We start from the raw sequence: 22,246 nt of genomic DNA on the forward strand, positions 1-22,246 counted from the left end.
AAATCAAAAACAAAAAAATAAAAAATAAAATAAAACAACAATATTAAAAAAATATAAATAAAAATTAAAAAAATAATGCAACTCACCGAAATCAACAGTTAGCTTTAGTTTAACCAATATTTCTTTTTGTTGTTCTTGCTTTTTTTGTTTTTTGTCTTGCTATTCCTTTTTCTTAATAATTAAAAGCGAATAATTTAGCCAATAAAGTGTTGTTGTTAGTTTTGTATACAGGTTTGTAAGTTATTTATTTATTTTAATTATTTTCAAAATATTTATAATTTACTACGAGCCCCTTTCGCTTTAATATCCAATACTGGCAAGCAAATGGGATATAATTCTTTGCTTGATTTAAATGTTTCCAAATCAGTGATTTTCTCGTGTCTTTCCATATTTGTTATTTCTGGTTCGGTCGCGTCAGTTTCGTTATCCACTTCATTTGTTTGTGTAGAGATAATATGCACGGAGAGTACACGACGTTCGGGGCCGTCACGAGTGATAAAGCTCTGTGAAATAAGTAAGAGGAGGACTCATTTTTTTAGTTATAAGCATACATTAGCTACAAAATAAGAAATTATATAACGAAACCGGCCACCGCGCTTATTCAATACAACAAAAAAGAACCTCTTATGGACATACCGACCGACGCATCCAAAGATGTTGTTGTAAAACTCAGTGAAGGGAAGAAAATGGGCGATTGCGGACAAGTCCTTCGCACCCAGGGTTATCAGAGTTAGCACGGAAAAATCATTATTTGGTTATAAGAATAGATTAGGTACGAAATAAGAAAGTATAACTAGAATCTGCCCATAGCGGTTATAGAATACAACAAAAAAACTTTTAGGGTCATAAGGACCGTAGTATGCCAAGATATTGCTGTAACACTCAGTGAACGAAATAAAATGGGAGATGATTTCTTCCGGGCTCAGAGTTCTCAGGAGGGTCCGGTGTTTTATAACAATATTTTTCTCTAAAAATTCACCACACCTATACCTTGATCCTGTTTTCTCTTTATGGCCCTGGTAACAACATAAATGTTTCCGGGTTCAAAGTTATTGGCGGGGGTTAGTTGCTCTATACCAATTTTTTTCTCCAACAATTCACTACATTCATTCCCGGTTCCGGAATTTCTTTTTATGACCCTGGTAACACTATAAAAATACTCTCCCTCTATCTCTAAACTCCCGTATTTTCACCAGATTTTTTTCTCATACATTCTGCTTTCACTACTTAAGTAAATATTTTCTTCACAAATCTCCTCCACTTAGGAACCTACCTTGAAGCACTCCAAAAACTCCTCCTTCGTAATTTTACGCAAAATCGCCACTTCCGCTTCATCGCGTTCGAAATGATATTGTCCCACAGAAATTTCATTATAGAATTGATGGAACTGTTGTGTAACATTTTTGGCCTTCTCCAACTTTTTCAATGCTAAAGCGTCTTTATGGCGTTCAAATTCATCCAACGGCATTTCCTCCATGGTTTGCTGTACAAAAGAGTGAAAATTACTTTTAAAATTCTCTAAATTTGTTTAAGTTTTTAAGTGTTTACCAAATAATTTTCCAAGAAGCTTTCAATGCGATCCTCGACGAACGATGGATGCTTTGAGGATTGTACTATAATGCGTATGCCATTAGCGCCGTTTACTTTGCGTATGCCACTGAAGACTATGTAGCCTAGTTGTTCCTGTTATGGATTTTTTATTTATTTAAGTGAATAATTAGTATTAATTAATTAGATATTTTAGCAGTATTATGATGCTTAAATTGTGTAGTAAATTTAAAATTTTTTCGTTTCAAATATTCAAACATATACAATAATAATTATACAATAGAAATTATTTATAACCTCAAATTATTTATTAGCGTGTTCGTATATCATCATTTATAGCTGAATGCTGCATTAGCAACCAGATTGATATCTCATGATTACTTTATACAATTTGTCAACAAAATTGTTAAACAAAGTATCATAACTGTTGTTTGTTTACAATCGACACCTTGAATATTTTTGATTGCAAATTTTCACTGTGGCTTTTTATTTATTAACTAATGATGGCAATGTAATTCACACGAGTAATTGACGAAGTAATTAATATTGGTATATTTATTTTTAATGTTTTTTAAAAAAGAGTAAAGAACTAGAAAAAATCTTAACTTCCGTTGCACCGAAGCTAGAATACCCTTCACAAATAMAAAAAAAAAAAAAAAACATACAAGATCTCAACTTGCTTGTAGATTGTACCGTTGCCTTAAACAAGTGATCAGATAAAAAAGTTTGCCATAGAAGGAGTTGATTTTGACTGGTCCCTTAACGTGACACGGACGGATATGGCTAAATCGACGTCTCTATCGTATCAGATTAGATAAAAGTAGAGTAATACACAGCCTACTGCTATTATTATAGCATTTCATTTAACACAATCGAAGGAGGCTTAGTGAAGCTCCTGGTTTATTGGATCTGGATCGCTCATCAGATTCATTGTGCAGATAGGCTGACTATTTCTTCATGCGACAGTATGGCAATGAAGGAGTATGTGCCTGGTGTCACTGTCGCATAGCCGTAAAACCGACATAGATCTACTTGTATAGAACCCAATTTATGGAAAAATCAGTGGTGTGAAAACTATAAGGTTTAACAAAATTTAACAGGGAAAAAGTTTTGAATTTTAAAAAAAAAAATTGCACTCATTGCACGCAGGACATATATTGGATATATTGGGGTCTATTCTGGAAAAGTAAGAGTTCAATTTGCTACAGTATCTAGAACGAAGGTGTACAAGGGTCACTCATATAAGGAGTGAAGGACCATAGACTAAATACTAGATAATACTACTACTAAAATTACACCTAAAATCTTAGGTGTCTTAAAAATTATTGACAGTCGGAATCGTGACGCCATCGACTGCAATATTAAGGTCAAGTCTGTACTCCTTCGTTCAGTTTGTAACAATGGTCGCCATGACGGTTTTGAAATTTATCCTTTGGAATAGTAGTAATACTTTTAGTGGACTAATTTCAACAAATTGTAAAGTGAACGGTACCACATAATGCAATCATGTAATTAAGATCACGTAATTAACCAAAAAGGTGTGGAATATCAGTACACAAATCGCATACACATTGTAACACATTTTATTGCAAAAAATGTCTATATAAACTCTAAAATGAAACTATAAAATGTTTTGGTAGCAACGCCGTGAGGTAGTATAGAGCTGTCTAAACCGGCTTCCGAAGTAATAAAATTTGTGCCAAAAATATGCGTAGTCTAATGCTAATTGCTGCTATTTGCACCGTATTGAGCATATTGATGGTAAATAAAAAAAATAAAAAAATTAATTATTTCAAGTAACATGTACTAATAACAGAAACTACTTTATTTAGCATCGATACAATGCTGAAACACCAGTTACAACGGAAAATCCAAAGATGTCCATTCAAGTCGTGAGATACATGTTTCGACGTGCTGCGCAAGGTGGCGGTGGCGGTGCAGGTGGTGACGCTGGTGCCGGCATGGGTTTCGGTTTCGGTGCGAATATGGGTGGCCAAGCAGGCGGTGAAGGAGGTGGACAAGGTGGTCATTGAATAAGCGATACTTCTGACAAGGATTTTATATTGAAAAGGACAACGAAACTTCACATATTCCATTCTCATTCGAACTCACAAACTCAAATACATGAAAATTTACCAATAATCTTACAAAATATGTGAATGATAAATAAAGCATTCTAATCGCGCTAGATATCAGCGGCAAATATAGTCTACTTGTGTGATATTCTACTTTTCAGCCTACCCGACTCTATTGTTTAAACAAAGTGTGCTATTTTTTATTATATTAAATAGAAGTTTAGTCAAATATATATGTAGCTATTACCTATCGTACCAAAATTCAATAAAAACTGTGCGATTGAGAGTTTATTTATCATGATTAGTTTTTTCACACGTTCGCTCATATTCGGTGCGATAGGTGTAGTTGTAACCCTTTCGTGTGATGCCTAGGTTGAAGGCGAGTAAGTTTTAGTCAGGACACTCCAAAACAAGTGGTTGCAGGATACGTTGAAGCTGAATTTTGGCACAATTTGACCCAGAAATTAGTAATCTGAGCGTATACCAACACACGATTGGGCTAGAAAGGTGCTTAGCAGCTTCGAGGACGGCACTTCAGTGAGCTCGAGTAAGTCCCTACGTATACTTAAGAGACAGTGGTCGCAAGCGAGGAAATCCTCCCTCGGTAAGAAGCCTCGCACTTGAGCAGCACCAACATTTAGCGAAATCGTTAAACGAGCTGTCCCTCTCGGACGCGTCGAGTGTTGGGAGCAACAAAAAAATACAGTGAATTAAGAACTTCAGGGTTTAACAAAACTTTAAGTGGAAAACCTTTTCTATTAAAAAAAATATTTTTCGAAATTCTATATTTCACAGCGATACTTAACTGGTTACATGGATTTCCTTGGACAAAAAAAGGCCTTTTTTCAATAATTTTTTTTACTTACAAAAAATGAAATATTTTAATGAAATTAAATTAAAAAAATATTTTTCGAAATTCTAAATTCCACAGCGATACTTAAGGGGTTACATGGGTTTAATTGGACAAAAAACGGCCTTTTTCCCATAATTTTTTTTACTTACAAAAAATGAAATATTTTAATGAATTTTTTTTTTATTTAAAAGACTCATATTTAAAAAACATTTTGTAAAATTTAAAAAAAAAATATCAAAATGGCAGTTATTACGACGCTATTTCCGGCAGTCTTTCGGAAAAAGGGTGCATCCGCGTTGTCAGCAGAAATTCTTTCAGGATCATCTCAAATAAAAATAAAAATACGTGTTTTAGTAAAGACAATAAACTAGGTATTGGACGAAGGAAAACAAAAAAACATGAAAATTGGATTTTTGGCAGACGTTTTCATAAAAAAAATGCAAATTTCGATGAAAATTTTTCGACATTTTTTTTTTTAGTTGCAATTCAAAAAAAATCCTTCATTCAAGACCTTGTAAATGATATCTCGAAGACCTGTGTAAAATTTCATAAAGATGGGTTAAATAGTTCGCCAGAAATCTTGACAAACGACTTTGAAAACATAGTTTTGAGAAAAACCTACTGCGCCCTCAGCCTATACCTGACCTCGAGCGTCCACCTTTTCAAGGTTGTATCCCCGAAACTATTAGTCGGATCAACTTGAAAATTTAGGACAAACAGTAATCTAGAGATGTTGCAGAATTTAATTTAAAAAAATTCGATTTTTTGAAACTGTGAAACCCATGTAACCCCTTAATCTGAATCCACACGATCCCTCGAAGGGTAACTCTGGCCTTCAGGCACTCGTCTATGGCGGTTTTAAAAAATAGGTATTCAATTAGTAGTAATAATTATAGTAGATTAATTCCTAAAAAAATTAAAACTAAGTAAAATGTACTACATAATGTAGTCTTGTAATTAACATCATGTAATTAACCAAAGCGTTGTTATCGCATAAATATTGTAACACATTTTATTGCAAAATTTAAACAAATTACCTTTTATTTCCGTTAAATTGTTGTAAATACTATAAACTCTAAAGCGAAACTATAAAATATTTTGGCAGCATCGTCAAAAAGTAGTATTGGATTGCCTCCGCAGGGTTACGAAGTATTAAAATTTGTGCCAAAAATATGCGTAGTCTATTGCTAATTGCTGCTATTTGCACCGTATTGGGCATTATGATGGTAAATAAAATGGAAAAAAATATTAATAATTTCAAGTAGCTATACTAACAACTCAAACTATATTATGTAGCACCGATGCAGTGCTGAAACGCCAGTTACAACTGAAAGACCAAAGTTTCAAATTCAACCCAAGAGATATATGAATCGTCGTGCTGCGCAAGAGGCCGGTGGCGGTGCAGGTGGTGGAATGGGTTTCGGTTTCGGCGCAAATATGGGTGGCCAAGCAGGCGATGGAGAAGGTGGTCATTGAACACTTGAAACAATAAATCTTAGCGGTACTTTTGGCAACGATTTCACATTAAAAGGGACAACCAAGTTTCATATAAATGATTCTACAATCGAAAAGTAACAATCGTTGACATGAGTGTATTACATCTGGTGGGAATCGTTTGACAAAATAAATATTGATGAATAATTAAATATATATATAATATATGCTACTTTTTTCACATGTTCACTCAACTTCGGTGTTCGAGTTGCTGTAAAGCTACCATGTGAAGGACAGTGAGCTTCAGTTGGGTACTCCAAGATAAATATTTGTTTTAAGTGTAAGATGCTGCTGAAGCTTCTGGCGATCCCTAGTTTGAAGACTATTATAGCGAACATTTCGAGGGCTACTATTGCTTTTGCTTGACTGATTGGTTAAGCAAGGCCAACATCAGTTCCGCCTAAGAGCTCTGATTTATATAAATTAGGGAAAAAGTCAAATGTATTTTACGACAACCACTTCGGCGCTAATCCGGCGTCGCTCATATGAAGGAAATGAGAACACTTCACAGAGTACTGTTTGAGCCTAATGCCTAGACTAAAACTTATCGATTTAGACCCATTCACTATTAGAAGAAAGCGGTATACAAGAACACCATATCTAACATTTTTCTACAAATTTACGAACCTAGCAACTTTGAAAACAATGCGTATGAGATGAGGAAATTTGTAGTTGAACTGAGATCTTTGCCATGACCAAAACATAGCCTTTTTCAAAACTAAATAGATTCCAGGAAGTTTATCGATCGTCAGATAGAATAAAATCGATATAGAATGGATGTAGCACACGTTAATGCCCCTAGTCCAGTGAGTATTTCATATGCTAATGGTAAAACGGAGATAGTGAGACCCTTCTATGCAGAAAGTACCCACTTCATTAGTTCTTGACTTTACTTGGTGCTACAAATTGGTATCAACTAAGGATGGGGAAAAAACGACTGGAGCACTGAACACCGAACTGAACTCGCCCAAAGCTGTTTAACTTGAAAGGAACCGCTATTTACGAGAAATATATTCTTATTTATATCTTCGCGACTGATTTAAACTCAGGGAATAAAAATTACAAAAATGCTAATAACAAGACAGCGGTTTAAACATTTCTTATCAAGATTTGTTGGTGAGAAAATAAACGTTGCATGTTACAGTTATAATCACAAACAATTATTCCCTTACAAAACGGAAAAAATTCATATTTTCGTGTTTATATAAATCATTGAGGTTTCATCTACATTCATATGAAGTCTAAAGTAGTCTAACTATAAAAGGGAGTACAAAGACATTCGACTTAGATAGTTTGAAATTCACTACTGTTCAAAAAGGTCTTCGAATTTGACTGGGAAAATGAGGTGCCTAGCAATGGTTGCTTTGATTTGCACGGTATTGGCAGCGATGTTGGTGAGTTAAAGGATTAATAAAATGATTTTGTCAATATGAACGAATTTTAAAAATATTTAAAGAATTTTTTTTTTTTGTTTATTTATTTGCCTAATCAAAAATAACCAACTTTTCATATTTAATATATTTACAGTACTCAGTCAATGCTCAAATGCCCCAAATGCCCCAAATGCCGCAAATGCCTCAAATGCCTGGGATGCCTGGAATGCCTGGTGGTAATAATGGCCTAATCGATCGTGCACGTCGCTCAGCCCAAGGCGGTGGCGGCGGTGCAGGTGGTGGTGCTGGTGCTGGTGGCGGTATGGGATTTGGCATGGGTGCTAATATGGGTGGAGGAGCACAAGGAGGTGGTCAGGGTGGCCATTAATTTTTTTCTTGTTCAAATATTTAATACAATAAAACAGAGCAGTACAGATACATATTGAGATATTTTAATTTAATGGTGTATTTTTTGTCGAATATACTTATTAGCATCGAAATAAAACTAGATTGATCTCAACGACGAATAAAATGTCGATTTTGGTTAAGCTAGATCTTAAAACTAATTTTCGATCGCCATCACACACTTAGTCTCTTACAAACAGGTCTATCAGGTAAGTTATGTTTTCAAAAATGCATATGAAGTTAGATTAAACCTTTATGAAACTATGAATGGTCTTGAGTTCCTTACAAATCTGCTATACTTTGTTTTCGACCCTAGCTAGAATTCAGCTGGAGGTTAGAAAATAAGGAAGCCAGAGGATTTTAACCCTACTAACTAATCCTCTTCGACAATTGGCAACCGGCAAGATTATTAAGCTTACCACTTGGGTGCCAATCGAACAATTTCTTGTCAGAAATCCTACCATTAGGCATTTACCAATATTGCTGTAAATCAGGAATCCATTAGATGACTTGCATTTCACTTTATGCTAGAAGTAACGTGTAACCACGAAAGTACTGACCAGTGATGTTGATGTTCTCAGTTAAGCAATTGTGACATCATCGCCGCCAAAGATATCTGATATATAAGATGAATAAAGGCAAAAGAGAAATGTACTTTACGATATCCATAGATAACACATCACCAAGTACTGTGGTTTAGACTGGTGCCTAGACATAATGGACATAAAAACCAAGATCTGCAAATCACTTATATATATATTTCTCAATAGGAACAATACATAGAAATTCAGAGATAGATGATTCTTCAATTCTGTTAGAAAGAGGAGAGATAAGAAATGGTACAGAATTTTTACTAAAAGTATCTGCGGACAAGCTCGGGCAAAAACTCCCTCGGCTTTGCTCTTAGCCTCCCAATTCAAAGGCGCGAAATCTTATGAAAGAACGAGATTGATGGTTGTGCCTATGTTAACAATATTATTTCTTTTCTCAATTTTACGAAAGATCTCTATTATGTACTTAAGGTAGTGGAAAGCTTGGAAACAATTGCTCAAAATTTCAAAATTACACCTTTTTTAGGTCCAGAAAGCTTGAAATAATTGGTCAGTTTGAGGTCTACATTCTTTTGGCCTAGAGTAGAAAGCAGCAGATCTACTGAACTATTTGTCTTTGGCAAAGTTCATATAGCAGCAATCGTAAGGGTTCTTACTGGACACTGTTCAATAGGCGTTAATGCGTTAGGTTTTGTTGGACGCTTTTTGGTAAAGTTGTATGGAGGAGTGTGAAGATAAAAACATTCAGGTATGTACTGTCTCCTCTATTTTCCAGCCTTTGCAAGACTGAGGCTGAAACATCCCGATAGTTTTACCTTTGCTAAAGCAGAAGACATAACCGAAACTACATTAGCCGTCTCAACAAATTTGTGATAAGCTCTTGTGGTCTAAGTATTATATAGAAGTTCTCCGTACCACAATGGACTTTTGTGTAAGCTGATCGGCGAAAATTAATCTAAGCTAAGGCCTACTTCGAAGCAAAATATATACTGTACTATAGAACTATGATTCGTATTAAACAGTTGGAAACTCACTATAATCCGTGTATCACCCTTGAAGGCTACAGTGTGGAATATTGAGAACTTTGTAATTACTTATTATTTATTGTATATATGTATATGTATGTATAGCTTTTTCTGGTCAGAGTATTCTCGTCATGACTAAATGCGTATATTCGTTCCATAAGAGACTGTCAATGTTTTGTGGGAACAATTTCTATCAGCTGTTTAAACTTTGTTGAGAATGTCATGTGTGTCATGTGTTATGGTACATTTTTTTAACGAAACATTTCCATTTAACTATTTAAAGAAAAGTTAAATAACAGCCTTAAAAATAACTGTTATTTCAGATCCTTATCAAGCTCATCAGCCTAATTACATATTGCATGTCAGTACAAAAATCACATGCAATTAAAACTTGACAAAACGTAAACAAATCATAATTACATTTCTCAGAAACTAAACTATAAAAAGTGGCTGTGGACACAGCGCTGTTGTATAGTTCTAAATTCACTACTAGCTTACAAAGTCAAGCTTAAACGGAAACATGAAATTCATAATATTGATTGCTTTGCTTTGCACCATATTGGCGACTATATTGGTGAGTGCAAGGACTGAAAAAGGACATTTACGGTACATTAATTTTTTCTAATACCTAATAAAATATTTGATTCATTTTACAGTCCACAACAAATGCACAAATGCCTGGTGGCGGTAAGAGTCTAACCGGTCGCTTCCGTCGCGCGGCACAAGGCGGGGGCGGTGGCGGTGGTGCCGGAGGTGGCGCAAGTGCTGGAATGGGATTTGGTATGGGTGCTAATATGGGCGGAGGAGCACAGGGAAGTGGACAGGGTGGTCATTAATGCAGCATATTGTTATATATTTTATGCAATTTGTAGTTGTAAAAAGCAATAAAACAGAGCAGCGCAGAAACAATTATAGATATTTTATTTAATAGTAATAATTTAATAATAATATATTTAATAATAATAATTTAATAATAATATATTTAACAATATAATAAACTCAGTAAGTTCAGCATCTAAGCATTGCTCGGAAAAGACTCGATAAAAATTTCTTCTTGAATAAATTTGTCGCTCAGGTAATTTTACAACGCACAGTACACGGCTGCATCGCGGAAATAATTTCCCGAATATAATTGCATGTCAATACGGAAATAACTTGCGCGATACAGCCGTGTACTGTATGGTATGGCCACCAAGATCGTGTGATATCACAACGTTATACTTTTTCCTGTGGTGATAAGTAAAGTCTAAACTCTATGCGGACAATTTCGTTTCGATTCAAAGTCTTAAGTGAAATATCACGCGTGTCATTCGATGGTTATCAGTCGAAATGCTTGAACGAGTCATCGAAAATTGGATTCAACGGTACAACAATTTAAAGGGATAATCTTCACAAAAAAAAAGCCAAGGAATGTTGTTTCGAATAATAATAAAGATTTCATTAAATTTTAAGTTTCTGTGTTTTTTTCTTTAAAAAAGCAGGGTACTTCGAATTGGATCACCCTTTATTTGGATATTACCGCAGTTACACTCTACTAAAAAAAATGTGATGAACGTTTATTGTTGCTATAACAAGCTTATGAGCACCTATATGAGTCCAGAACAAGAAAAAGCTTTCATAAAATTGCACCGATATCCTTCTCATGTACATTTACTATAGCATAAAGGGTATAACAAATTTTGGTTTTGTTTTTGATAGGTCAGTTTGTATCACAGCTAAATGCTATGTTCGGAAAATGTACCCCTGACATTAAGAATAGTATATATTATATTTATTTTCATCGTTCAGTTTGTTTGGCAGCTATACCCAATAGTGGTCTGATATGGTCGTCGAATAAGAAGGTCGTATGCAAAATTTCAGATCGATATATCAAAAACTGAGGAACTGGCAGTTGGACAGACGGACCGTCATAAGGTAAGGTATGTCTGTTTCTTTGACTTGCCTCGGAATTACAGAATATTCTTGTCAGTAATAGTGCTATAATACTCAGCTTGAACTGATATTATCGACTTTGAATGATATTTGCAAAAATCATGCCAACGCATTGTTTTGTTCTATGTGCTTTTAAGCACCGTGGGGTTAGGCCGGCAACGGCAGGTACTCACCAAAATCACAAAAACTGTTGTTTCGTTCTGTGTATTACATTGTAGCAAACTTAATATAACCTATTCAGGTTATAAGTTAGGTTTGGTTAATTTGATAGAGCAATAAGCATAGACCAGTATGATCTTTTGCGTTACCGGGTGGAGTTTAGTTGCTATATCCAAAAGGAGTAGTTCCTTTACGACGCCTGCGTTTTACGCGAATTTTAACTAACTCTGCGGCCGCACTATCGATACCTCCTCCAGAGTATCATACCATGGGAACATCAGATGCTTACAGCGTAGTCTTGCCAATGCAGGACAAGTGCACAAGAGATGCCCCATTGTTTCCCTTATGCCCTGCTCTAAACTTTGCTACAGACTTCTCGATCTGTCAGCACCATCCTGCTGGCGTACCAATAGAATTTTGTGTACTTCTGATCAACCGTTTTGCACATGACTTGTCGTTATGCACCCACGTAACTCGTTCTATCAGGTATAAATATAGTCACAAATCATGAAAGCTCTTGCTTATGTAACTTAGATTATTATTTAAACCCATACAACTTGAAAAAGCTTTAAAATTGCTACCTTCCACTAATTAAATAATTATTAAATTAATTATTAAATTTAAAACTCTATGATTAAACCGTTATGCTGCTGTTACACAAGTTTTCTAAAATGATTTTTAAAGTGCTTTTCGAAAATATGTTAACGCATATTGAAAATTCCTCACAAAATATGTATATTATGTAGGGTTATTTAAAAATTTAATGCACATAAATTTATGACAATTAAACAAACATCGGATTATTATCACTTAATTAGTTTTTAAAAATTTGTTCTTATAATTTTCAACAAATTAAATACCAATAATTGCATTTCGAACGATATGGCATTGCGTGTTGAATTTAGAAACAAACATACTTTCAATATAAGATACGATCTTCACTATGGAAAATTATTATTTGGTAGCAGCACTATAAAAACTGGATTGGCGCTGTGATTGGGAAAGTAGTATTCAAGTGACGACAGTTCAAGCAAGTACAGAGAGGTTCTTGAAACAAAGATGCGCATATTAATTTTGACCGCTTGTGTTTGTTGTGCTTTGGCAGCATTGTTGGTATGTAATAAATCGTTCAATATTTTTAATAATAAGGGAAATCAATAATATGAAGTCGTAATTCACTTTACAGTACACGACAAATGCTGAGCCCATACCACAAGGACCACCACAAGCGCCACAAAAGCCCGCTATAGAAAGCCGTTCTCGTCGTGCCGCTCAAGGACCACCAATAGGAGCACCACAAGCACCTCAAAAGCCAGCCATAGAAAGTCGCTATCGTCGCGCCGCACAGGGACCACCACAAGGACCACCACAAGCACCTCAAAAGCCAGCCATAGAAAGTCGCTATCGTCGCGCCGCACAGGGACCACCACAAGGCCCGCCAGGTGGCGGTATGGGTGGTATGATGGGCGCTGGTATGGGATTCAGCATTGGTGCAAGCGCAGGAGCACAGGGTGGTGCTCAAGGTCAAGGTGGTGCGAAATAGTTTAACAAAACGAATGGTTAATAATGGGATATAAAATTTCGTGATAATAAAAAAATTTCAGTGCAGCAAAAGAAAAAATGTGTGGCTCTTTCTGATAGAACGGATATGGAATAACATTTGCTTTAAAGTTTTTAGAAATAAATGTTATAAATTTTAAATTAGAAGTCAAGTGAATAATACTCATGTGGCAACGCTAAATAATAGACATCACGTGGTGATCTTGGTCGGTGGAAGACTTTTCACAAAAAAAAAAGTGCATTAAAATTAATATTAGTTTGTCAAAAAAGTCTTGCGGTATTTTCGCTAGTTGGCGCTGAGAACGCGTAGTTTTATTCGTTGAATCGGGAGCAAAATAAAGAGAAAATACGGCATATTTTACAGTACTACTACGATAAAGGCAAAAATGCATCTCAAGCCGCCAATAAAATTTGTGCCGTTTATGGACCCGATACAGTTTCCATTATGAACAATTGAAAATTGAAAAAAATTCAATAAAAATAGGCAAAACTTTTTTGACAAACTATTATTATATGGCTCTTAATGCTCCTAATAAAGGAACATGACAAGGCAGATGGTGTGGGAAAAAATCATAATTTTTTACCAAATTCACTGAGTTGTTGGCTAAGGCTTTACGTAGTTACCAACCGCGAGTACAAAGAGCCTCATGATGGCTTAAGTGCGGCCACGTGCGAACTGGCGCTGACATTCAACCAATCACTCAACCAAATATAAAGTTATTAGAACGCTTCTGAAAATATTAACTCTGATAACTATAAATAGTGAGCTATTTTTAAATATTTTGTTTTGGTTTTTTTTCATATTTTTGTATTAACTAAAAGCTTCCAAATTGAGTTTTACATTGACTGACACTCTTCATTAAGCAGCGCTCAACTGCTAAACGCACTTGATTAACTTAAATATTGCCTACATTTAGGCGCATGCCGTAGTTATCTGATTTACAGCATTGAAGAGGTGAAACAAACTCATTTTGATAAAAGTTATAGGCAAGAAAATTCAAATAATACACTTCAAAAATTTAAATTCATAGAAAACAGTGTTTTTTTTTCAAAAAACGAAATACAATTGAAAATTTAGTTAAAAAATGTTAACAGCCTGGGGCAGATAATTTTTTTAAGCAAAAAAAAAAAATCATAGCAGCATGAAAATCATTGGAAAGGAAAGCTAAAATAACAAAAATTAAAGATAAAATAATATATAGGCGATTTTTTTGAATTTACTATAGGTACGTACATACATATGTACATACCATACTTACGTATATTTTTATATTATCAAAACGTAGAGATTTCAACATATACATATGAAGCCTACTGACTTTTTAAAAAACTCGGAATTGTTGATGTGAGAATATTTTATTGCAATTTTTTTATTTTAAGTCAATATAGGGATTTTACTTAGGAAAATTTATTGTGTTTGGGCCATAAGAAGTTAAATTTTCACTAAACTTCCTGGAAACATTTTTTATATGAATATTTGTAATTTTCACAAAAATTTTGAGGTTATGTGAAAAAGTTGGAAATTCCGAAGTTGTAGATTTTCGCATTTGACATATAAGTTTTCTCTAAAAAAAAAACCTACAAGATAAAAATAAAAATTCCAAAACTTGGATATTGGAATTTTTGAGGTTATGTTAAAAAGTTGGATGTATAAAAGTTGAAGATCTTTTCTCTAGAACGGGAAATCGGGAAAAACCATTTTTAACTCTGAAACTCTGAGACATTCAACCATGCCCCTCCTCTACAGACCTCAATTTTTGTTATTTCATTTTTCACTGTCAATGGATTTGCAACCTATGCATTTAAAAGTATTTCACTTTTCACCATTTTCAAAGGCTTGCCCACTGCTCTACAAATACATTTCTTCGTAGTAATAAAAGTTTACATTTATAAAGATGTTACTTCGATATATGTATATTTTATAAATTTTAAATATAGTAAAGCACTAGTAATAACTAATAATAAAGTAACTAAAAATATTTGAATCGCTCACCTTTGTACGCAACACATCATAGCATGGCTCCGATAAAACTTGCGCAATTAAATTTAACATAATATTGGAACGATCCGTTTGTGGGCCATATTGGAAATACAGTTGTGAACAAGAACTTTTATGAAACTTATTTTGATTCTCAAACAAATAACTGTCGCCTGTAAAGACAATTAGCAACGACATATGTATATATAATTTTCATAAAATCTCTTGACAGTCCACTCACCGCTACACAATTTGTACTCGCGTTTCTTGAGCATCTGCCGTGCCAACAGCGGCAACACAATCGAATTGGTTTTCTCCAAGCGCTTATTGACACGTCCTGCAATATCCAGAGCCTGCGCCTTGGTCACATTGCCATAAATAAAACATTCCGTGTGTAGGCGTTGGAAAAATTCACGCGCGAAATTCACAACACGATCATAGGTAACCACTATACATAGTATTTAGTTTATATATGTAATTTTTAATATAAAATCAGTTAACCCACATTCCATCGCATCCAACAATTCGCTGTTGGCCCAAGCGTTCTCCGTAAGTATTAAAGCCAGATAATAAATGGCATGTTGGTAAGGTTGTTCGGCCTTAAAATTCTTCAGCGAACGTATGAAATCTTCGCGCAATATATTAAAACGTTTCTCATCGATTTTGAAATCGAATAAATGATCCAACACTTTTTCTAACAGTACCAGCTGCTTGTCATTGTAGCCGCGTATAGAAAACTGCAGAAAAGCACATAATTATATATATTTTACTTTCAAATGTTTAGCGTGCGCACAAACCTCGATACCCGACGACTTAGTGTTCACTTCTAGCTTTAAACCCGCCAAAGCTGCATCGTATAAATATTCATTCAACTGATCTTTGAGCAGTGAAACCATTAACTGATTCAAATTACAATTAAGCGGATCGAGATAGGCAATTGGATTGGACATGTCAAAAGTCATGCAGGCTTTGGGCTTCAAAAAGTGGTTGTCTTGTTTATGCCACACACGTAAGATTGGCGAGTCCTTTATAATGATGGGATGTTTCGATAAATCCGCATCCTCCGGCGCTAAATTGAGATTTGTGGGTATAAAAGCGTTTGGTAGCGGCAGCGCAACGTTTTCATTGAGACCACAATTTTCCCAGCGCTGTTGAATGAAAATATTAGAGGTTAGGAATCACACAGAAAAAAAAAAACAAATTTTAAGGTTAGGTATAGGAAAAAAAAAATTGAGGTTAGGATTTAAAAAAAATATTTGAGGTTAGGAGTAATAAGAAAATTTAATTTAGGAATAATAAAAAAATTATTTGGGTTTGGGAATTAAAAAAAATTAAGGTGAGGAGTTATAAAATAAAACAAATTTTAAGGGTAAGAATTATAAAAAAAAACAATTTTAAGGTAAGGAATTATAAAAAAAGTGTTTCAGGTAAGGAATTATAAAAAAGTATTTGAGGTTAAGAATAATCAAAAAATTAAGGTTAGGAATTATAAAAAAAAGGTTTCAGGTTAGGAATTATAGAACCAAAGAAAAACAAGTAAGGCAAAGCTAAGTTCGGGCTAAGTTAAGTTTCATACTTTCTCAAGTTGCAAGGTTTAAAGCCAGGAAAGTACCTTCAGGTATATAAGGGCTGAGGAATTAGAAAAAATTGTTTTGAGGTTTGGAATTATAAAAAAAATATTTGAGGTTAGCAATTATTAAAAAATATTTGAGGTTAGGTATTATAAAAAATATAAAAGTTAGGAATTTAAAAAAAAACTTTTTTTAAGGAATTATAAAAACAAAAGAGGTAAGGAATAGCTAAGTTCAACAATTTCGCACTCATGTAACTTGCAAGAATTAAAGCCAGGAAAGAACCTTCAGACACATAAGGTTTGTTAGTTATATGAGGTCTAGGGCGAGTTTTACCCGACTTTATACATTCTAAGCACAAAGATGCACACTTATAAGAAAAACAGGCTCTCTCAATTTTATTAAGATAACTCACATATTGGCCGATATAGCCGGTATAGTCACTTAGAAATTCGAAAACCGTTGTGTAACTCGATTAGTTTTAGGTGATACATACAACCGTTAGTTGCACAAAACTATTGTACTCTGTAGCAGTATGTTGCAAGAGTATACAAATTATGTTCGTGTGTGTTTGCTGCCTACTCACCCGCAATGTCTCGGCTTCAATTTTGTATGAGCCATATTTAGTTTTGTAATACGGTTCAACTTCGTTACACAATGGCTCATAACTTTGGCCAATTAGCACGATGCGACATTTTTCCGGCACAAGCTCATCAAGCAGTTTCGTAATCAAATCTGGACGCCATTCATTGCTTAAATATGGTGCGGTAAGCACTTCCTCAAGTGGATAAATCTATTGAATGTAAATTTGATTTTTAGGGTATAAAAATGGCATGTTTTATATTTTGCTAATTATACACCTGCATTGCGGAAACTGCATTCGTGACCATATTTTCTGGCTGCTCTTTGTCCTTGAAGCGGAAACGTATTTCATTTATTTTAACATATTCATCAAAAATCCACTTCTTTGGACCCTCTTTGCGCACCATAGCCAAATACTGAAACAATTATAATATTTAAATAATTTTAGAAAATTCCTCTATCCTTTTTTTTTTAACTTTTTTTATTTGTTATAAAATGTATATGCACCTGGAAAATAATATTGACGATGTCATCAACATGCTCCATGCCCTCCTGCGTGAGATCAACAACGATCTCGAAGAAACCAAAGCCGTTTAAGGTATTCTGATGACCAGCCATTAGACTAAATATTAATGTGAAAAAATAATAAAAGTAAATTAATAAGAAAAACGTTAACTTCAGTTGCACGGAATTTGAATATCCTTCATAATAAAAAAAAAAAAAAACTTTTTAATTTATTACTTACTCATTACACCAACCCAATTTACGTAGTTCAGAGAGTATGCTGCCTTTGCCCTCATGTCCAAGTAAGTGCGAGAGATAGCTGTCGGGCTATAGTTGAGCAAAATAAAAAACATATATAAATAGAATTACTGTACATTTTATAATGGTATTTAATATTATCAAGTTTCACCAACCGCAGATTTATATAACTCTGTTAGATCGGGTGTTGTAAAGCTGATTGTTAAAGAGCGCAAGTCTTTTATTGGTAAAATATGCACTTTGCGAGCGTATTTGTCCTCCGAGAAGGGTTGAGGCTCAAATGTTGGTATTTCAACATTTTTATTTTCGATAGTTGAGAACTTGTCAATGACCATTTCTTCGAGCTCATTAAGAGACTCTGAAAAAATTAATAGATTTTATTGCAACAATAACGTGCGGGGTTTTTTTTATGTATTTTACCTTTGCCTAGTACCGCTAAGCTCATAATATTCGCAGAATACCATTTCTTATGAAACTTTAAAAGTTCTTCACGCACATCAATGTTCTTTGATTTGGGTATGTCATGGAGTGTTGCTTTATTGCCTGTTGGAGGTTAGAAATTTAATTTTTTTTTTTTAATAAAAAACATATTGAGCATGTGCTAATGATAACAAATCAGCTTGCTTACATTAATTATGTATTGGTGTTTTATTATAGCATTACTTACCAGTACCAAATTTGCAATACGGGTGATCCGGTTTTGCTAAATGCTTATGCACCTGCTTAATGCGCCATAAATCGCTTGGTATATTTTTTTCATGCTCTGAATTGACCTTTATATACAGAAAAAGCATATAATTTAGTTAAGATATTATTATTTATAATTTTTATAATAAACAGCTTACCGCATTAATTTCACGCTCGGTGGCACTGGCTGTAAACAACGGTCCTATAAAGAATTGCGCAAAACGATCGAGTGCACCATCCAAGTGATCCGGCGCCACATGAAAGTGATACTTGGTATATAATGCATATGTAGCTGCATTGCTGCTGCCGCCACTTTGCGATAAATAGGTGGTATAGCCATTCTCATGTGGATACTTTTCGGTACCCAAAAACAGCATATGCTCAAGAAAATGCGCCAAGCCGGGTAGATTATCGGGATCGGACATATGGCTACATGTGCATAATAAATTGTATATACAAAATTTTTTTATTAATTTGTATAAACAAATAATTTTAATAATTTTGTATTATATTGCAATGGTTTGCGTTTATAATTCTACTCACCCCACTTGTACTGCCAGCGCCGCCGCCGAAACATCCGTTTTGGGATCACTGATCAGAAGTACCTTCAAGCCATTTTCTAGTTGCAGACCACGGTAGTCTCTTGTGTCTTGCTCGGATTTGGTGATATCATTTAAACTAAGTAAATAAAGTTGAAAAAAATTATATGTGGGCATACATAACTGGTTTGTACGTGCATTGTTATTTTAATGGTTTTTGTTGTTGTAATCAATATGCATTAAGTCATTGCGTTTGCGCGAGTGCCGAGTCATTAACTTATTACATACTTACATACATGTTTACTCACCGTACTATAACTTCTATTTCTTGTGGTTTCTTTAGTGGCATCTTATTAAGACCACCTGATTTGCCTGCCTCCGCAGTGTTTGAAGCGCTCATTTTACGCTGGAATATGAAGTTTGATTCAGCACACGTAAACAATAAACTTGAGTTTGCCCAAACGCTAAAAATATTGTGAAATACAATAGCAACTCGCATATAAAAATATGTATATATATATATAAATATGTATCTACATTAATCATACAATAATTATAATGCCATGCAGCCGGATTTGCACGCACATACCTTTTTGTGTTGTTTGCGCTTATTATTGATCGATTCTGCAGTTGTTGTCTACAGCATAATACTAAGGCTTGTCTAATAAACATTAATATTTTATAAAATTATTGTTGCTCCACCTCCTATGTACTCTATAATAACCTATAGGTTTGTACTTTTGTTTCGGTAAAATTTGCTTTTTTATAAAACACCAATTAACTATTCTGTAGGCGATTTGCTGTGCTAACAAACTACTACCACAACACAAACTTCTCCTGATCCACCGCTATTGGAATCGTGGAAAATTCTGCTTACTTAATCGCTCCCCTCATCCAAAATCGTGATTCTAGTTGGATCTTATAAATTAGCAATTAGCAATGACAATCAGTTGTTTTTGAAAGCTGTCAAATTTGACATTTGAATGAAACGCAAACAGCTGTTGGAAATGAAGGAAATGAAATGACGGCAAAGAAATCGGCATTTAATGGAATTGAAAAATTAAGCGGATATAAAATTTTGATAATGAGAAAAACACGTTAATTAATTTGAAATAGGCGCTAATAACTTACATGGGTGTAAAGTAAAGATATTGGCGTATTATAAACTTTTTTGATCGTAACTTTATGAATTTTGCTTTAATCAATATTAAATTTAGACACAACATTAATATGACATATGTAAAATTATTCGTGAGATCACCCTGTGTTTTAAATATTTTAGTATTGCAATGAATTGCAACGTTCCACTTCCGATACGCGCAAGTACCATACCGTTAACAGCAGCAAGTTGACAGCAGTCAAAAACAAAAGTTCCGTGAGAGCGCATTAAATAATAAACGCAAGCGGTTACTTGACAAATAGCGGATAAAGAGCACCAATGCAGAGCCACCTAAATAATTTACATAAAGTAAAAGAAAATATCTGTTGCGAATACAGCATAAATATTTAAAATTTTAATTTCAATAACATAAGAATTTAACGGTAAAAGTGCATAAACGACGTAATATGTGACGATGTGCATGGAATAAAAGCAAATGCAGAATTAGCTGCAATGTGAACAATAAAAAAGTTAATGGAGTGTAGTAGAATAGATGCAAATAAAATCTGTGCGCAACTAGAAAAAAGAACCAAAGTGCAATAAAAAGAGAGAAATAAATAAAGTGAAAAAGTGCATACAAATTTCAATAAGCACTAAGTTTGCGAATATACATATATACATACATATGTATGTAACTATAAATAAAAATTAAGGTATAACCAGAGGTAAGAGCAGTGAAAAACGCATTTCAATAACTACATGTAAATATTAAAACTATTATATTATAATAAGCAGCTAGGGAAAAATCAGCTACTGCAAATCAGCTACTGCAAAGTTTTGTGCAGTTACTGCTAGTGCAGCAGTTGTTTTTATTTTTCATGAAAACGAAATGGCACAAGAAAAATCAATTTTCTGGCGAGCTCCCTACTTCTAACTATCATCCATGCTTACATATGTGAATGCAAACCTCCTAAAAGGGTTGAGCACCTATTTTCCCAACAGTTAAGTTGCTCAGCTGTTTTTAACGTATACTTTTGGAATTTAAGTAATATTTAAATTAATAAGAAAAATAGAAAAATCGCAGTAGCCAACAGAATAGTAAATGCTGACATGCAGGCGAGCCCCAAAGAAACGCTGCCAAGCCGGCTGTGAAAAAATTATAATTGGAAAAAGTGAATGCAGTGCAGTGACGTGCTGCAATACATGCACATGCAAGTATATGCATGCACATATGCGCTATGGCGTGTGGCACAGGCAGTTAAAGGGTTTAGTGGAGCGGCGGTATGGTGGCGTGTGTAGAAAATCAATATGCCAAGTGGCATGCAAGCCAGGGCAACCAGGCAGTTCCAGCAGCAGTTAGCACATACAAACACACATACCTATACAATAAAGCATAAATTGCGGTGTTCTGCATGCATACATATACTTATATGCATATATAAGTTAGATACTTCAATAAATACCTGCCGTGTGACACGTTGGATTGCAATTGCCCCGCAAGCACATAGACACAATCAGAGTGCTTAGCACTAAAGTTGAAATTTTATGAAATCTCATACTTTGCAACTTAATTTAATTAATTAATACATAAAAGCTATTGTCTAACGCATAGTAAATTTACAAGTAGTAGTTGAAGTGAAGTGCCCTTTTGTGTTGATATAAATTCATTCAGTTGTTACGTTGTCACCTAACCCAACCCCGCAACGCCTTCACTATCGCACATTCATAAGCATCCTTCTTGCGCTATTTTTTTTTTTTTTTTGTTTTATTAAACTGCTTTTTGTTTCTCGCCTCTAGTGTCATTTATAATATGCAGCGATTATGGCACATAGAGAGAAATAGCGACGGCTTATTAGTAGCTACAAAAACAAAGGTATCTAAGGGCCCTACAGACGGTACAATCATAAAATAAGTATGCAGTGTTTTTTCTATTTTGTCAAGTAAACAAAAAGCCTTAAAACTACTAACAATAACAAATTTTTTAATTTTGTAATTATTTCATATTATATTATATTAAAAATAATAACAAAAAAATAGCAATTTAAAGTAATTT

The 22,246-nt window shown here is 34.3% G+C and overlaps 6 protein-coding genes across 8 annotated transcripts in view; 5 read left to right on the forward strand and 1 right to left on the reverse strand.

Moving 5' to 3' along the window:
- Positions 1-62: 62 nt before the first annotated feature.
- Positions 63-20,025, reverse strand: LOC108966788 (insulin-degrading enzyme). The gene is made up of 18 exons (XM_018929849.1): positions 19,684-20,025; positions 19,403-19,558; positions 19,099-19,233; positions 18,714-18,984; positions 18,536-18,641; positions 18,289-18,411; positions 18,024-18,226; positions 17,852-17,937; positions 17,614-17,728; positions 17,385-17,522; positions 17,111-17,317; positions 15,751-16,101; positions 15,459-15,690; positions 15,195-15,401; positions 14,969-15,126; positions 1,549-1,683; positions 1,274-1,483; positions 63-503 (listed from the first exon to the last, which is right to left on the reverse strand). The coding sequence occupies exons 1-18, from the start codon at positions 19,764-19,766 to the stop codon at positions 273-275; spliced, it is 3,147 nt and encodes a 1,048-aa protein (XP_018785394.1). The 5' UTR covers positions 19,767-20,025; the 3' UTR covers positions 63-272.
- LOC108966792 (cold shock protein 2-like) lies at positions 3,196-3,755 on the forward strand. The gene is made up of 2 exons (XM_018929855.1): positions 3,196-3,309; positions 3,381-3,755. The coding sequence occupies exons 1-2, from the start codon at positions 3,256-3,258 to the stop codon at positions 3,579-3,581; spliced, it is 255 nt and encodes an 84-aa protein (XP_018785400.1). The 5' UTR covers positions 3,196-3,255; the 3' UTR covers positions 3,582-3,755.
- LOC108966791 (putative glycine-rich cell wall structural protein 1) lies at positions 7,247-7,799 on the forward strand. Its single transcript, XM_018929854.1, has 2 exons — positions 7,247-7,364; positions 7,498-7,799. The coding sequence occupies exons 1-2, from the start codon at positions 7,311-7,313 to the stop codon at positions 7,729-7,731; spliced, it is 288 nt and encodes a 95-aa protein (XP_018785399.1). The 5' UTR covers positions 7,247-7,310; the 3' UTR covers positions 7,732-7,799.
- On the forward strand, positions 9,812-10,234 carry LOC108966793 (acanthoscurrin-1-like). The gene is made up of 2 exons (XM_018929856.1): positions 9,812-9,898; positions 9,981-10,234. The coding sequence occupies exons 1-2, from the start codon at positions 9,845-9,847 to the stop codon at positions 10,158-10,160; spliced, it is 234 nt and encodes a 77-aa protein (XP_018785401.1). The 5' UTR covers positions 9,812-9,844; the 3' UTR covers positions 10,161-10,234.
- LOC108966790 (proline-rich proteoglycan 2-like) lies at positions 12,410-13,038 on the forward strand. Of its 2 annotated transcripts, XM_018929853.1 has the most exons (3): positions 12,410-12,528; positions 12,602-12,776; positions 12,849-13,038. In XM_018929853.1, exons 1-3 carry the CDS (start codon positions 12,475-12,477, stop codon positions 12,956-12,958), a joined length of 339 nt encoding a protein of 112 aa, XP_018785398.1. In that variant the 5' UTR covers positions 12,410-12,474; the 3' UTR covers positions 12,959-13,038. The 2 variants fall into 2 exon arrangements, with proteins under 2 accessions (XP_018785398.1, XP_018785397.1); XM_018929852.1 differs by having other exon boundaries at positions 12,411-12,528; positions 12,602-13,038.
- Positions 20,026-20,876: 851 nt separating the features above from the next.
- The window catches only part of LOC108966814 (rho-related BTB domain-containing protein 1), a 39,513-nt gene continuing 38,143 nt past the window's right edge, over positions 20,877-22,246 (forward strand). For both annotated transcript variants that reach the window (XM_018929898.1, XM_018929901.1), the window contains exon 1: positions 20,877-20,918. The gene's annotated coding sequence lies outside the window, so the exon portion shown is untranslated. The remainder of the gene's footprint in view (positions 20,919-22,246) is intronic.

This window comes from Bactrocera latifrons, unplaced genomic scaffold, assembly GCF_001853355.1.
Source record: "Bactrocera latifrons isolate USDA-ARS-PBARC rearing strain unplaced genomic scaffold, ASM185335v1 scaffold_17, whole genome shotgun sequence".
In the NCBI taxonomy this organism is placed as follows: Eukaryota; Metazoa; Arthropoda; class Insecta; order Diptera; family Tephritidae; genus Bactrocera; species Bactrocera latifrons.